Consider the following 16,712-nt stretch of genomic DNA (forward strand, 5'->3'; position numbering starts at 1 on the left):
TAGGCTACTGTTGCTGACTATAGAGAGATAGCATTATACTACAGAAGCTACCGTGTAAAAGGGTTGTGATAAAACCCACAAGATCATCCCTTAAACATTTCCTCACACACCCACACACAGGCATCTGATGGCTACTGCCCACACACAGAAACAGCCGGCATGCACACACCCCCCCATTACTAGGGGAACGACACAAATTTGAATAAGGGAATAAAGCTTCTTATGGATGCTGTCATCTTTCAGAAAATATTTATTGCTAATGCATTTTGCTGTACCTGCATTATGAGGGCATTGCAAACGGCTGATAAAAACACCATCGTGATCCAATTATGGGACTTGAGGGTAATTCATGTTAGGAGGATCACTCAGGACATGTCAGGCAGGCTATTGGAGTATATAGGGAGAGACATGTCATGTCTCTGTTCAAAGTCACTGGGCCATTTGAGGACGTTAGTGTAGGATACTAGGATTTATAGTGTTTAACAGGTGGTAACATTTCCTTTTTAAGTTACCTTAATTGCAAAGAACCAAAGGTTACTTCAAAGGCAGATGAAGGTTGAATTAAAGTGTGTGTGTGTGAGAGATGAAGACATCTCTCTGGGTCACATGAAAGGCTTTATAGGTACATGCTGAGGCACTTTAACAGAGGGAAACCATGAAAACATGCATTTGTTTAGACTAAAAGATGTGGAACATTCAAAACAGTTAGGCTGGCATCCATTTTCCATAGAACTACTGAGCCAATGAAAATGATTCATAACCAACCTAACTGCGCTGGGACACTTAGACGAATTGTCTCAGACAAACACTTGCTAGTCATGCACACAGCATTTCACTCATTGATAACGTGCAATAAAATAGAGAAGTATTCCTTTGCTCTGCTCCTACACATCTGGTTTGAGAAGAGCTGTATTGCGAGTGAGGATGGCCCAAACTTACTAGCAGGGGCGATAAAGTCTTTGTAGAGTCCATAGGTCATCAGTGGCTCAGGAAGACTCCTAGAGAGACAGGAAAGAAAGAATGCATAATAGAGCAAAAGTGAGTGAAGAGCGAGTAGAAGAGGTGGAGAGCAAAAGAGAGCGCAGAAGAGCGGGAGAATGGGGGGGGGGGACAGAAATAGACGCAGCACTGTTTTATAGGGTCTGCACACAACAATGATTAATGTGGCCGTGTCGGGGATGGAATTAGATGGCGCACCATGCCACAGTGAGATAACCAAGTTCTGAAGGTCCTTTCACGGTGCTGCACCAGGCCCTGTGCCAAGGCTACTTAGCTTCCCCTGAGGAACCAGAGGAGCAGGGGAGGAGAGAGGCTGACCCTCTGGCTCTGCAGCAGGCCAGAGGAAGACAGATGGAGGATGGAGCTGCAGGACGATTTACAGTAAATCTACTGTCTCTACTGCAGACTTAAGCCCGTAATAAGGTTTCAGTTGACTCAACGGATGAGTTTAATTACATCATATGATTGGACGGTTTTCTAGATTGCTTGTGTAAAAAAAAAAAAAAACACATTTTATCATATGATGTGTGCAATGTATAAATGACAGTCACATTAACAGCTGTAATATCTCAGTAGCAATCTAAATGTCTTAATTATAATTTAGTGAGTGCTTATAAAAGTGTATTAATATGCATGGGTGAGTTGGAAATGTGTTTTTTTTTTTTAACATATCCCAACTCTCCCTGAGACACCACTGGAGAAAGTGGCAGACCCTGCCCCAAACAGAGACCCTGGAGAAATTAGGGTTAAGTGCCTTGCTCAAGGGCATAGACAGACTTTCCATCCTGTCGGCTCAGGGATTCAAACTAGCGACCTTTCGGTTACTTGCCCAACACTAATCCCACTGGTTGACTGTCAAGCTGCATTATGAAACAGGAAAAACTCCTTTACATAAACAAGGCAGTTCGCTGCCTGGGACCAGATCTATTTCTGCAGTCATGCCAATTTACGGAATTTGTATTATTATTTAACTAGGCAAGTCAGTTAAGAACAAATTCTTATTTACAATGATGGCCTACCCCGGCCGACACTGGGCCAATTGTGCGCCGCCCTATGGGACTCCCGATCGTGGCCGGTTGTGATACAACCCACGATCGAACCCGGGTCTGTAGTGATGCCTCTAGCACTGCAATGCAGTGCCTTAGACCACTGCTCCACTCGGGAGGCCAACGAGCATAGGAGTAGGCAAGAGCTCAAACAGATCTGGGACCAGCCTGGGAGAGAGTCAGTCCCATGACCCACAGCAAGCAACATCAAACTACTTCCTGTAAGGGTTGCGGGTGGGCAGCAAAACCTGGCCAGTCACAACACACAGTGCCGTGACTTCTGACCTGCTAGCCTATCAGAGGACAAACTGACACCATTTCAGTTCCCATGCTTTTACATTGACCACTAAGCTAAAATCCTCTTTATTTATTGACGTTCAATTGATGGAAAAAGACTTGGCTCACTCAAAGTTGATTATTTAATAGGCTATATGGCAATTGCACTGGTGAACTTGCCAATCTTTTATAATTTAATTTTGATAACTAAACCTTTTACGGCACATGGAGTACTGAACAAGCGTAATGAACTAATTCCAAAACAAGTGCAGAAGAAAGTGAAAGACTGGCCTGGTTTAACGATAAGATGGCTATAATTTTATTCAGTAAAATCGCTCCATAACGAACCAAACCTCTAACATCCCTTCAGTTTATGCAGCATTACAGTATGCAAATATCACTCATTAGTTTCCGTTGGATAGCGTAATTGCATTGGCGTCAGAATATGCAGTGCGTGTTTAAGTTAGCCAACAGAACTTTAGCTTAGCTTTTAGGGTACATTTAACTTGTTACCTTGCAGATAGTGTTTTTACTTCAAATCTAGGACTATCAGTTAAATTAATTGCTATTGGAAAAAGCAAGCAATAACTTAATCTATATAATCGATTGACACATCATTGAACTAAAAAACAGGATTCCTTTAATATGTGGCATCCAACCTAATTTGAGTGATTTGATCAGAGGAGAAACAATGACACTAAAATCCCTATCATGCTAATTTATTCATATCACTGCTTGGTTGTGTGGCAGTAAATTATTACAGTTAAAATACCTGCCAAAGGCCACCATTTTGTTTTTCACCTGGTCACCTAATCAATACATTCAAAGATGGATGCTAAACTATGTGAAGCCAGGGATGCCGCTCTTCTTCCTAGAAAGTGGCCAAGACTCCCTACCAATTACGTCTCAGGTCAACAACGGATTTCCTAGAACACACAGCGAGTGGGAATAATGAAGTCAGAGAGACGGGGTCGGTTGATGAAGTGGATTGATTATGTGTCTGAATTTAAATGCATGGATGTCTATGCGGCAATGCGAATGTCCTGTTGCATTGCAGGAGTTGAGCTCCAGGAAATTATTTTATGCATCTACCCCCGGAGTAGAATAAATTCAAACTCAGACAATGACGAACAGTTAGAATAAAGTCTCCACAGCTTTCTAATTTCTAATAAGACCGACTACATGAATACATAGTCTGCTACATAATCACTAGGTTATGAGTGATTGATACATAAAAGGATCCTTACCTCAAATACAGCTTTAGTGTGCTGGTGATGGTTTTCACATCCCAGTCCTCACACGTAGACAGATCCACATCGTTACTCTTCTCGTCTGTAATGAAACATTCCAAAAGGTTTTAAACTCCAACACACAATTAACAAATTATACAAAGCACCAATACATTTTTTTTACTTTAGTAGAGTACACTCCAATTCCCATGATACCCTGAGCCTAAACTTGTTTTGTAAGTCAACTAGTGTGTTGTAACTTAACCCTACGGTGAAGTGAACGGCTGCAAAGAAGCTAAAATATAAATAACGTGAAATGTGTCTTATGTGGATAAAAGCATTGCAGTAGTCTTGAGGAGCAGTTCTGCCCAGTGGTGATTGCTGGCTGGCTTAAAGTATACCCTTCTCACACTACTGAGTCAAACTGGACCGAGCTTAACTATACTGGGCTGACCTGATGAATAATCCACCATAGTTGTGTATGTTTGAGTCAGAGGTTGGTGCGAGGCCAAGCCCCAGGTCACCAGGAGGTCTCCAAGGGGTTAGACTTGGTGGGAGGTAGGTTGCTGCTCCAGGCCATTTATTTACTTCATTTGACTGTATCCCTTCAGTACTAAAACCAGAAGGGCCGTGTTTATTTACCCACAGAACAGTGGCCTGTCCAACATCAACGGGCTGGACCAAATGTTTTCCTAGAAGGCCAACAGCCAAATACGTGTGTACACAGCTACAGATGGTGGGAGAGTGGTGTGTCTTTTAGCTACTGTAATGCGCACATCAAAATATGAACCAACCCACATAGTACTCTGTTACAGATGTATTGGGACATGACTAACTCTACACTAGTAGTAGCCAAGTCCTTTTACCTCTTTATTCTCCAGCAGTGAAATTCCCAGCTGTAAAATATCCATTCTCTATGCTAAGCTTTATGAGTTCTGTCAATCCACTGTCAGAGATTTGTGAGCACAGTGGGAAGATAATGTGATCCACTTCTGCTGCTTTGGCCTCGTTCTAAACCCTCCATTGAACTGGAGTTTTTCCCTACGTCTGTTCCAGTGAATTGTCAACTGTGCACAGGGTGGCAATCTGGTCATGACTAACTGTAACCCCCCCATGTTAGTGGGTGAGATATGAAAGGAGGTGAGGTATGAAGTAAATCCAGCCTTTCTTCAGGGTCTCAGCCCAGTGCTGTGTTTTGTTAACCCACGCATCATACTGAACATACACCGATATGGCTGTTGGTGAAATGCTTGCGTTTTATGGTTAACAGTGTGAGGGAATGAAAGAGACGGTTAACATGCCAAAGACAGCGTATCCAAATAAATGACTGGTGACCTAAAGCTCAACTATCACAGAGTTACCTGCGTCCATATGGTATTTGTCTGCTGGTGTAGACTGGGTTCAATTAGTATGTTGTCTTTCAGTGTGCTAATGGACTGAAGTATGAGTCGGCAGGTTCAGGTGGGAAGTTCAGATGGGCTCTGGGACAGCCTGGTGGCAGACTGGGTTTGTTGCCATTCAGATTCAGAACACACACAGCCGACTAGACACAGATGGTGTCTACTAGAGAGGGCAGTCGTTGAGGGAGAAGGTAAGAAAAAGGGGGGGGGGGGGGGGGGGGTAGAGGATAAAAGAAGAACATGGAGGTAGAAAGAATAGGAGAGAGAGCGTTTAGAGGAGAGAGTGGGAAGAATGGCGAGGAAATCTAATTTCCAGCGCTCCGTTGAGCGACTCAAGTGAAGTCCCTGCTAGGACGGCCGGGTGCGAGCAGGAAGGGGGCCTCTCAGGCACCCCCCGGCTATCTGAATGCCAATGCCGTACCAGCAGCACTTGTTGCACTCTGAGCCTTACATCGTCGTCTAAGTCACAGGAAACATTACTCTGAATACTACTAAGTAGATCACACAGGGTGCACAATGCCTACTGGATTAATTTAACTGTCCACTGGTTCCAGATTTGTATGAAATATGACCTATAATTAATTAGAATATGAGTGAAATCTTTTTCCGCACTCCCGAAAATGTAATTAAGTATGTTAAAAAAAAAGCAGCTTTTGTGTGTTGGAATGGTGTGGTCATACCCCAACAGAATGTGTGGGCGTATACCGGTCGTTAAAAACATTCATGCGAGCAGATTGGCCAGAAAATCCTACACAGGATGACATTCTCTGACAACATAGCAGGCCTTTTTTTGTTGTAGATACAAGTTTGAGGTGGGATTTTAAAGTGTTTTCCCCTCCAATTTATGCTTTCGCCTCATATGAGATTAAGGATGAGTCAACAGCATTATTTGGACATGAGTTAACAGAATATTAACTTTTAAAAGTGATTTTCACTGGACAGTTACTTTAAAGGGTGATAAATGAGCATGTCTTACCGATCATTAGGCTAAGGAGCTTCTGGACCTTGGAGCTGACCCCCACCACTCTGTACAGGCCCTGGTCATTGATACCTGACAACAGACAACAGTTTACATGGCCCTTAATAGCACAAACAATCATAAGATGAATGGATAAACTTTGAAAATACAATTTCACTCATATCAAAAAGGTGGGCTTCTTCACTGAGTGTACAAAATATTAAGGACACCTGCACTTTCCATGAGACTGACCAGGTGAAAGCTATGATCCCTTATTGACGTCACTTATTAAATCCACATCAAAATCAGTGTAGACGAAGGGGAGGAGACCTGTTTAAAGAAGGATTTTTAAGCCTTGAGACAATTGAGACATGGATTGTGTATGTGTGCTATTCAGAGGGTGAATGGGCAAGACAAAATAGTGCCTTTGAATGGGGTATGGTAGTAGGTGCCAGGCGCACCGGTTTGAGTGTGTCAAGAACTGCAACACTGCTGGGATTTTCACACTCAACAGTTGCTTCTTTATCAAGAATGGTCCACCAGCCAACTGTGGGAAGCATTGGAGTCAACATAAGTTAGTATTCCTGTGGAATGCTTTTGACACCTTGTAGAGTCCATGCCCTGACGAATTGAGGCTTTTCTGAGGGCAAAAGGCGGTGCAACTCAATATTAGGAAGGTGTTCTTAATGTTTTGTACACTCAGTGTACATGTTGCACCACTACCTGGAAACTATGAACAGTGGCCACAGCACAAGATATGACTGGATATTGGTCCAAGCCTGCCCTCATGTGTTAAATGGGAGACATCACAACATTTCACAAAACCCTCTTTACCGCTCTACCCTCTAGCCTTGGGGGGGGGGGGAGCAAATTTCAGCATGAGGGAGGTTTGAGTAAAAAAACAAAAACACAACCATTGGCCACTCTTGAACCTCTAAAACTTGATATAAATCTGTTATTTATATGTACTTTCTATGTTCAAATAACTGCCCTTTTTCTGGCCCATAAATTGCTTTTGACAGCGAAATCAATCTGGGAAAAAAAAAATGTGCAGCCTTCCCCTGAAATTTGAAACCCCGATCCCCCCCCCCACCGAGACAAAATTAATACCCACCCCTGCTCTAGCCAGTCAGCTAACCTCACAAAGTACACTTCTGTAGGCTTTATATTGTCATCATGCATCGTCTTACCTCGTGTCTCAATGGCGTTGATGGCATTCTTCACAAATGACAATCCTACGTCATCTAGCTGTGCATCAACTGCAGAGCCATGACAGTTATTTGAATTATCCCCATGTCATTTGAATTATCACAGAGATTACATTGAAATGATTGAGATCAGGGGCTTCTAATCATTGTATACTTACTTCCACGTTCTTTTGAATAGGTTTTACCCAAGTACTGCCCAGCCTGTAAAAAATTAATTATATGTAGCGTTCCACAGTCACATTTGATATCCAAGAGGTTACCACAAACCAAGAAAAGACTTCTGTTGGCATTGATGTACCACTTTCATAGAATTGTAGTATCGTTCAATAGACAATATAAACTACAGTGGATCTGTCAGGATGATGTGGTTACTCACTGGTTCTTTCCCACCCATGGCGTGAATCCAGAACTTGTGGTCATCTTCCGACAGCGACTGGACCGTGAGGACCGTTCCCGGTCTGGGAACAGAACACACCGCACAATTATTTATTGTAATAGCCTTGTGATTGTTTTTTTTTTAAATGGCGTGAGGGTTTGTTCCATTTTTAATTATGGCTGCTGTATGACAAACTAATTCCACCCTTGGGGATTGTAAAGTACAGTCAATCTCATCTAATTCTCTATGTCAGACTGGGCCTGGGGTTCCAACAAACTACTATTACTACTAAGTAAATTCATGCGTCTAAGACTGATCTAGAGTCAGTCCTAAAATGTGGCAGAGGGGCTGGGCTCTTAAATAGCAAAATTACAGGAATACCTGAGCTTCATTTACCCCACTTTTTATAATAGGCTACCACATCAGGCTAACCCTAACCTGTTGCACTCCGATACCAAATACCTTACATCTGCAGGCTGACAAGCAGGCACCAGGGGTGCAACACAAATTGCTGTTGCTAATAATACCGCAGACAGAATAGCAGTTTGGTTCAGCGGAGTGACATAAAAGAGCTATATCTATTACAACCAAGTGTAGCGGAGGAGCATAGAGAATCCTCTCAGCTATGTGGAGGGGCCATCTTCCATGACAAATCCTCTCCAACCCAACCCCGTGTTAGGCTAGGGAGAGCAGCTCTCTCAGCTCTACTGTACACAGGACCTGTGTGGAGCGAAGGCTCCAAGCAGAACTGTTAAATGGGGAGTGTTACTGTGTATTTGGGAAGGTTGCCAACAGTGCATGAATAAGCTACAAGTGTGGCAATGCAATCACATTTTCCAGGTCTAATGGCATAGACTTCGCCGCCCACCCCCCCCCCCCCCCAGATGGTGCAGACCGACCCTCCTGGTTTATGAACTAAATGTATGAGTCAGTGACGTCTAGTGATCTGGAGGGGAATCCATCTAAAAATCCCCCTTAGTTCCTTGATGAGACGAGATACTTTAACAGGTGGTTGTGGAAGTGTGTCTTACCAGAGAGAATACATGATGACTAAAGTGATTGAGAAGTGCAATGGGTGTAGTGCGACGCGACGACATACCGGTCTGTGATTTCTATATCGAGACAGAACCGCCTGTCCAGCATATCTGTGGTTTTGCGGACGCAAGACTTGAGGGTGACCGACTCCGTCTCGCCCTGAGGGAGAGAATCACTGTTCAGAGAGCCTGTTCTGATGGCAAGAAAGAGACAGTTGTTCCTTATAAAATGACTACAGACTGCACTTTTAATGTGGGTTTCGAAAGTAATTTTCAATTTGACAAATTATGACTTCATAGATGTATTTGAATAGGGATGATACACACATTGAATAATCAACAATTTGATGTGCTACTTGGACCATAATCTGTATAGCTTCCAAAACCCGTCTTTGATTGTATGGGTCACGACTCACCATCTTTCCTCCTGACCTGTGGTCAAAGGTGACCATGTGTAGGATTTTCTGTTCCTTCACAAACGTGCAGTAACGCTTCACCCAACTGGAACCAAAAGGAGGGGGCCCTGGGGACGAGAACACACATTTCATTGGAGCACAGTTTAAACTGCCCTTCACCCCTCCTGAACACACGTTGTTCCTCTATCCTTACGTTTCTCCTGGACATAGAGGTATCCTTCGCTGCTGATGGGGCTGGTCTGTCTGTACTCCTGGGGAACCTCCCTTATCCTCTTCATCAGCTCAAACACCTCCACCCGCGTGCCCTCAAACCGACTCCGTGTCTATATGGGGATGGGGGGGGGGTCTTGTTACTATCGGGCCAAGCTGCAAAGCCAGCAGTAAGGTAACTTCTCTCCAAACTGATTTAAAAATTAACCCCAACCTTGTCTATTCCCCTAATCTTATACTTAACCCTAACCTTAAATGAAGGTTAAGTTTTTTTTGTCAAGTTTCACAATGTAGTACATTTTGACTACAGGGAGACACACCCAAGGAAGGAAGACACCCCTTGTGACCTTAGCTAAAATGGTCATGCAGGGGTCAATCACACAATGCAAAGCCACTGGAAAAGAAAATCTGCAGAGCTCCCTCTGGAAACTACCCTGACATCCCAGAGTGGGTGAAAGTGAAAGCTTAGGGTCAAAGAAAATAGTCTAAACACTAAGACTAACCCAAACACAATTAGCAATAGTGAGTGAGTCCAAAAGAAAGCGCCTTGAGTACCTAGGGAAAGTCCCACTAGAAGCAGACCAACTTTGTAGGTATTATATTACGAGCCAACATTCAAATGTAGGATATGGGTAACATGGGGTGTATGTACAGTTTTGGTGATGAGTGTAATCTATAGTATTTAGAGCAATACTGTGTGTACAAGACATGTCCCTCTAGGACAAAATCTTAATATATAATCCTAAAATTGATCACCTCATTTAAATGTTTGTCAGTTAGCGGACACTTTTATCCAGAACGATTTACAGGCGCAATTAAAGGTGGCGTGCCTTGCACAGACACCTGCCACCAGGGACTGCGGTTGAAAATTAGCCGGCTGGCACTTTTACTGAAACGTTGATTAATGTGCACTGTCCCTGTAAAAAATAAAATAAACTCAAACATTTACACCACTTTGTTTCATACAGTATACTGACATCCTTGTACTATGTGGTTAAAAGTGGAATCCTTAATGGTGAAAAAGCCATGTCAGTTTGGGCTATTACAACAACAAAAAGTTACTGCAAATCACAAACACCCCCCCCCGGACGTCATTGCCTCTCGATAGAATAGCAGAATCTGCACTTCAGAAATGTTGAACAAAAACAAAAAAGGTGCTGGGGGCGGACAGTGGCGCCGTTTCCCCTAATGGGGATTCCATCTTTAAATAGAAATCTAATAAGACGCGGGTGACGACTAATGTCTCACATTTTGTATATTGATCTGTAAGGCTTTCTTGTAGTGGTTAAAGTCATTGGCCAGCTCAAACCCCTGGTGGTAGAAGGTGAACACGGTCTGAAAGAACGCCAGCATCTGGGGAGAGAAAGAAAACATGGGACATAATGAAGTGTATAAATGACATTTTAATGCATTATAACCTGGGGCCGTCTACACTTTCCACATTCATTTCTAAGGGGTTTACAGGGAATGAAGACATTGTTCTTGTTGAGTTCAAATGATTTCACACTCACTTTCAGAGCTGGTTTATAAACACTTTATTTGACTGCTAGGGAACCTATATAAAAACACTGTAGTGTACACTACTTTACATTTTAGTCATTTAGCAGACGCTCTTATCCAGAGCGACTTACACTAGTGAACACAATTTTTTTTTTGTACTGGCCCCCCGTGGGAATCGAACCCACAACCCTGGCGTTGCACACACCATGCTGGTGTTGCAAACACCATGCTCTACCAACTGAGCCACAGTTACGAGCACTAAGTTAATGAGCACTGTAAAGGAGAACTGCTGACCAGGCTAGACAAGTACTAAAGGTGCATTCGCCAGTAGTTCGTTCACTCACTGGCTCCAAATGTCATATGATGCAAAACTCATCATACTGACTGTGTTTCTGCCTGCTTGAACGCAGAACAGCTTTTTAAATCACTCAGAGGTACAAATACAAAGTAACAACAACAAAAAAATAAGGGTGAATATTTCCTTTAAAGCACATTGGGAGTACACCAGACAGAGTGTACAAAACATGAAGAACATGACAGACTGACCAGGTGAAGCTATGATCCCTTAGGTCACGTTAGATCCACTTTAAAATCAATGCAGATGAAGGGTCAGAGATGAGCCTTAAAAATCCTTCTTTAATCCGAGACATGGATTGAGTCTGTGTGCCATTCAGAAGGTGAATGGGCAAGACAAAAAAGATTGAAGTGCCTTTGAATGGGTATGGTAGTAGTTTGTGTCGAACTACAACGCTGGCGGATTTCACACGTTCAACAGTTTCCTGTGTATCAACAATGGTCCATCACCCAAAGGACATCCAGCCAACTTGACAACTGTGGGCTGTGCAAACAATATTAGGAAGGAGTTAATGTTTTGTCCACCCGGTGTAGAGTGTGTGATTATGTATGTTCTAACACTCACTGGCTCCACACAGTCAAACTTCTTCCTCTCCTGGATCTCCTGCAGCTTACACACGTAGTCCAGAGACTCCTCCTGGAAGTGCTGTCTAATGCTCTCCACCTGGCTGTCCGCCTGCACAACAGAGGACAGAGAGAGAAAGTGAGAAAATGTCAGTTATTATTATACAGTAGTCAGGTCTCTACACAGATGGAGATCACAGCCTAGCTTCAGTTGTACTGGATTCAGACAGTCCCAGACAGAGAAAGGATGACCTATAAGAAAGTATTACTTTTTTGATAAGACACTGATGACATTTGGTGTATGACAGCCCCCCCCCCCCCCCAAAAAAAAAGTGACCAATCAACTGGCGAGTTTATCGTTTGGTCGACTAATAAGCTAACTGATTAGGCTACATGGTTTGTTGACTGGATCTTCTCAACATCCCAGTATTCAATGTTATTTACCACTTTAGTGTAAAGTGTTCAATATGTTATTGTGTTCAATCCAGTGAATCAGTTTTTCCATTAGTGCCATAGGTCGGGACTGTGCCTCGGGCCCGTCACATGACGAGTGTACAGTATAACAGATTAGTTGAGGGAGTTCAGACGGTGCCTCGCGGCTACGAGGCGGTGAACACTATATATTCTACTGTGCCCTGCTTACAATCTCTGTTCCAAACACAGAACCCTGGGGTCCATTCAGGAGGGTATCGCAACACAGAAATGTAATGCATATAACAGATGATTGGCTCTCAGGTATAATTTGGAATTGTGTCAGCTCTTTTCTTTACATTTCTACCTGAAATGTTCAGAAAGTTTAATCTCACTGAATACACCACAAGAGTCAGTGAGGGAAGAACAGAACAGTTCCCACAAGGGCAATCTATAGGATACAAAATAAATTGTTAAGTGATGGGAGTTTAGGTTAGTTATATTACATACAATCTAGTACCAGACCGCATATCTCTAAGGTACTATATGTTAAGTTTAGTATATCCTTATACAAAGGATAGCTCCACAAGCCTTCATAGTGAAATACATAAACTTTAATGATAAAAGGGTTTGTTTTTCCATTACCAACCGCAATATAATCCACACTGGGTCTGTAAAGCTTGATACTGTATTTACATTCTCAGGATGTCTTGAGGCGCTCTGAAAGCTACTGCCTCAGAGGTACGACCTTGGTGGCTGGTACAGAAACAATGAACATGACTTTCCTTTCCGAGCAGGAAAGAGAAACTCACTCCGTACTCTAACCCTAGGCCTGTGGACACTCACACCGCTCCACACACACACTTCAGCAGTGCTACAGAGATGAGCCAAGTCTGTGTGCATCCCAAATGTCACCCTATCCTCTACAGTGTATAGGGCTCTGGTCAAAAGTAGTGCACTATACAGGGAATAGGGTGCCATTTGGGAGGCATCCTATGGGTCAGGATTCAGGAACTTCTCCCTAAGCAAATATTCTTTCCAGACATTTTGGGGTTGGGAAGACGTTGGGACCCGTCCTTTCGGCCTGTTTTCCATAAATATACGCACGAGAGCGAGCGTAAAAGTATTAAATAAAGTACCTCCTGTAGCTGCGGTTCCTTCTTCTTCGCTGACATGTTCAAAAGCTTTTCCAAGGAGCTGTAGTACTTCTCAGTTTCCTTCTCATACTTCTTCCTTTCCGCCTTAAAAGGGCATAGTATAGAGGAACAGAACGAGAAAGAGCATGGTAAGAGAGAGAGATAAGAGAAGTGAGCAGGACAAACGTCATCTTAATATTGCATTAGTTTCACTGACCAAAGGAATGTTCAGAACATGATATCAAGAGGTACACATTACAATTAAAAAGGGAGTTGGAACCGTCTGTCTCTAGACAGGCATTTTGATAAAAGATACTGTAATACCCTTTTCACATTATCGTGCCGACCCAAAACGTACTTATCTGGCTCTGATATTTTCATTTCACATTCCTCTTTCCAGCATGGTTTCTGCAACTACGGTGGATGCACAACCAGGCCAGTGCAGTACAGCTTGGTTTGGCTCAGTGTTGTGAAAAGGGTATTACTTTAAATCGGTGTTCAGAGCACACAGGATTGTGCTTGTCTGAGATCATTAACAAGCAGACTGCATTAAGCAGTGTAATGGCATATGATAAGAGTACCTTGGCTGAGCCTAGTTGCTCTTTTCTGAACTTCTCCAGTGGTTTCATTAGCGTTTCTGTAATATTCCTCATCTAAGAGAGCAAGAGATAAGACATGACCATATTAGGACATATTCCACAAAAGTGTTTCATGTATTCACAGGTACAGTGTTAGGCTGGACTTACACTCTACTAGGCATTCTCTGTAGAGGCTCCACAAGCTCAGCATGGAGACTTCAGTGCATGCCAGAATTTCTAACTTTACGGAAGCATCAGTGACGTATTGCCAAGAGGACCGCTTGAGTGTAAACCCAGCCTAAGAGGCGGCAGATAACCTAGCGGTTAGTGAAAAAGGACAAATATAAGCACCTTCCGATTTGACCTTTGGCTTTCCATTGGAATGTTACGTCAAAGGTCACAATACTTGCAGTGGGTTAATGACAGCATAAAGTCAGTGAAAATTGCCTGTTGCTGTATAACTTTTTACAAGCATCCACAACACATTCGAGTACACTAGTCCCAGTCACATGACAACTGGAAATCAACGGCGCCGTCCTATTGATCTCTCCCTGCCATATCTCCCCCTCAGAATCATACCTTCCTCTCTCTCTGCTAAAGGTCCTGTTGCTGGGAGTCATGTCCATGTAAAAGGACCCACGAGCACCAACATGTGAAGCTCATAGGAGCATCAAATTTGGTGTCAAATCAAAGCTAGAGTTGTATATTTTTTTTTGGTTGAAATCAAGGCATATATACTTTTGTCAACCATTTTCCCCATCCTAAAAACGTTGATTAAGCAAAAGGTTTTGATTTCTTGTTTTCTTAAAAGGTATTAGAAATACATCAAAACAGCATAATGTTGAAGTAAAGACCCCTGCCAACTAATATCAACACTTATATTTTGGAGAAAGAACTTTGCCTTGTGACCTGAAATTCCATTACCAGAAACTCACATATCTTTAAGATATATTTTCAAATTTCTCTCCCTCATGAGGGAGTATAACGAAAGTTCACAGAAGTCATAAGGTAGACCCATCAATTGTTTATGAAATCTTGAAATTCCATTACCAAATCAGTAACAGAGTTTCTGCAATTGAATTGGCTCAAATGGGAAATCATAGTCACAAATCAGAGATGGGTTCACAAGTTTGGACAGCACAGTAGAGTACACAGCAGAGAACACGAGTTGAACACACTATAATGTACTGTACACTACTCACTGACCTCTACTATATTGAGGGTAAAAACATTAGGAACACCTTCCTAATATTGAGTTGCACCTTTTTTCCACTCAGAAGAGCCTCAATTCGTTGGGGCATGGACTCTACAAGGTGTCGAAAGCGGCATGTTGATTCCAATGCTTCTTGCAGTTGTGTCAAGTTGGCTGGATGTCCTTTGGGTGGTGGACCATTCTTGACACACAGGAAACTTGAGCGTGAAAACCAGCAGCGTTGCCATTCTTGACAAACTGGTGCGCCTGACACCTGCCATTTCCAGTTCAAAAGGCACTTAAATATTTTGTCTTGCCCATTCACCCTCTGAATGGCACACACAATCCAGCTCTCAAACTGTCTCAAGGCTTAAAACCCCTTCTTTAATCCATCTCACCTTTATCTACACTAATTGGTCTTTGCATCAGAGCTGATCTGATTGGTCAAAAGACCAATTAGTAAAGAAAATGTCAGAATTGGGATGCCTCTCTAAATGCAGCCATAGACGTCTATGATCGGTTCAGATTTGGTCTTGTTTGGGGGCAGAGATCATTAAAATAATAGCCAGCGTGTAGGATAGGAAATTGCATATTTATACCTTTGTGTACCTAGTTAGGATACATCACCATGAAGAGAATGACATTCATATCCATAATTATTCATTTCTGGGTAGTACAGATCAGGGACCCATGATGAAATTCCGTTCCGGCAATTCCACTAGCGTAAATCCACTTCACTTACTGTAGTTCAATAACCAAAAGAGATTCTCAAAGTCAATGTGTCATGTCATAGCTGACAATTATTTTAGCAAACATCATTGAATCTTAATTCGGAGCAGCTATTTAAGAGTTTTGGGAAAACGTGAACCCAAACTTTGCATCTGCACAGTTTTTCCAGTAAAAGTGTTTATGTAAAATGTTCAGTGTAAATTGTTCTTGTGAATAGAGTTGTATGGTTTGTTAAACTTTGAAATCAAGTTTGCAATACATTTTAAGTGAAAAATCGGAGTCTCAGCGCAATTCCGTTACTGTGGAATTGCCCTGGGTTGATTCCAGGACATGTCTGGGCCTGCCTGCCCACCCCACAGTCCTCTGCTGTGGCCTGCGATGTCATCCCATTCTGCCATGCTATGCTGGGGCTGAACCAGGCCCTGGTAGAGAGGGTCTATCCTTACCATGTAACCATATCTATAGCGCAAACAGTACATAACATGCATTGTAAACATTCAGAACATAACCTATTCTGATTGCAAGGGGTCAGGGAAGTAAAACAATAATGGTGTTTCAAAATGCCATACTGCATCTGTAGCTAGCTACCATATTTTAAGGGTCGCACACATTGCACCGAAGATGGATCTCCCATTCGTCTAGCGATTGTTCAGCACGCTGTTGTGCGACTCTACACGTAAAATAGGTTTGCACTAGGTTCGCAAGTATACACTGCAGACAAACACTATTGGTGTGTACGAGCTCTTAGAAGTCCCAGAACAAGCCATAGGCTGCATTACAGGAGAATATAAATAACACTACATTATCTATGTTGCATGAGTCACCAAGAGACCACAAGATTTAGCCTAGCCCTTGATTAAAACATTGACTCCGCAACACCTACAGTAAATAGAGGTATGGAGGAATAGGGACAATAGAGCCAGGAGCCTTGAGGGATATTATTCTGTGAAACGGAGACGCCCATCTGCTGACACACAAACACCGTGACTCAACGAGAGAGGCTGGGTTGGTTGCAAACTCCAGGGTTACCCTAGGCAGCATCCCAAATGGCACTCTATTCCCTATGTAGTGCACTACTGTTGACCAGAGAAGGAAA

General features: G+C 42.8%; 1 protein-coding gene across 1 annotated transcript in view; it reads right to left on the reverse strand.

Moving 5' to 3' along the window:
* LOC115202230 (rho GTPase-activating protein 10) overlaps nt 1–16,712 on the reverse strand; it is a 68,322-nt gene that overhangs the window by 26,406 nt on the left and 25,204 nt on the right. The window contains exons 4-16 of the mRNA XM_029766217.1: nt 13,699–13,770; nt 13,121–13,222; nt 11,572–11,682; nt 10,401–10,505; nt 9,136–9,265; nt 8,943–9,049; nt 8,592–8,686; nt 7,493–7,574; nt 7,275–7,317; nt 7,099–7,167; nt 5,927–6,001; nt 3,569–3,653; nt 940–998 (exon numbers count right to left, since the gene is read on the reverse strand). Coding sequence (XP_029622077.1) covers nt 940–998; nt 3,569–3,653; nt 5,927–6,001; nt 7,099–7,167; nt 7,275–7,317; nt 7,493–7,574; nt 8,592–8,686; nt 8,943–9,049; nt 9,136–9,265; nt 10,401–10,505; nt 11,572–11,682; nt 13,121–13,222; nt 13,699–13,770 — 1,135 coding nt within the window. The remainder of the gene's footprint in view (nt 1–939; nt 999–3,568; nt 3,654–5,926; nt 6,002–7,098; nt 7,168–7,274; nt 7,318–7,492; nt 7,575–8,591; nt 8,687–8,942; nt 9,050–9,135; nt 9,266–10,400; nt 10,506–11,571; nt 11,683–13,120; nt 13,223–13,698; nt 13,771–16,712) is intronic.

This window comes from Salmo trutta, chromosome 11 (assembly GCF_901001165.1).
Source record: "Salmo trutta chromosome 11, fSalTru1.1, whole genome shotgun sequence".
Lineage (NCBI taxonomy): Eukaryota > Metazoa > Chordata > Actinopteri > Salmoniformes > Salmonidae > Salmo > Salmo trutta.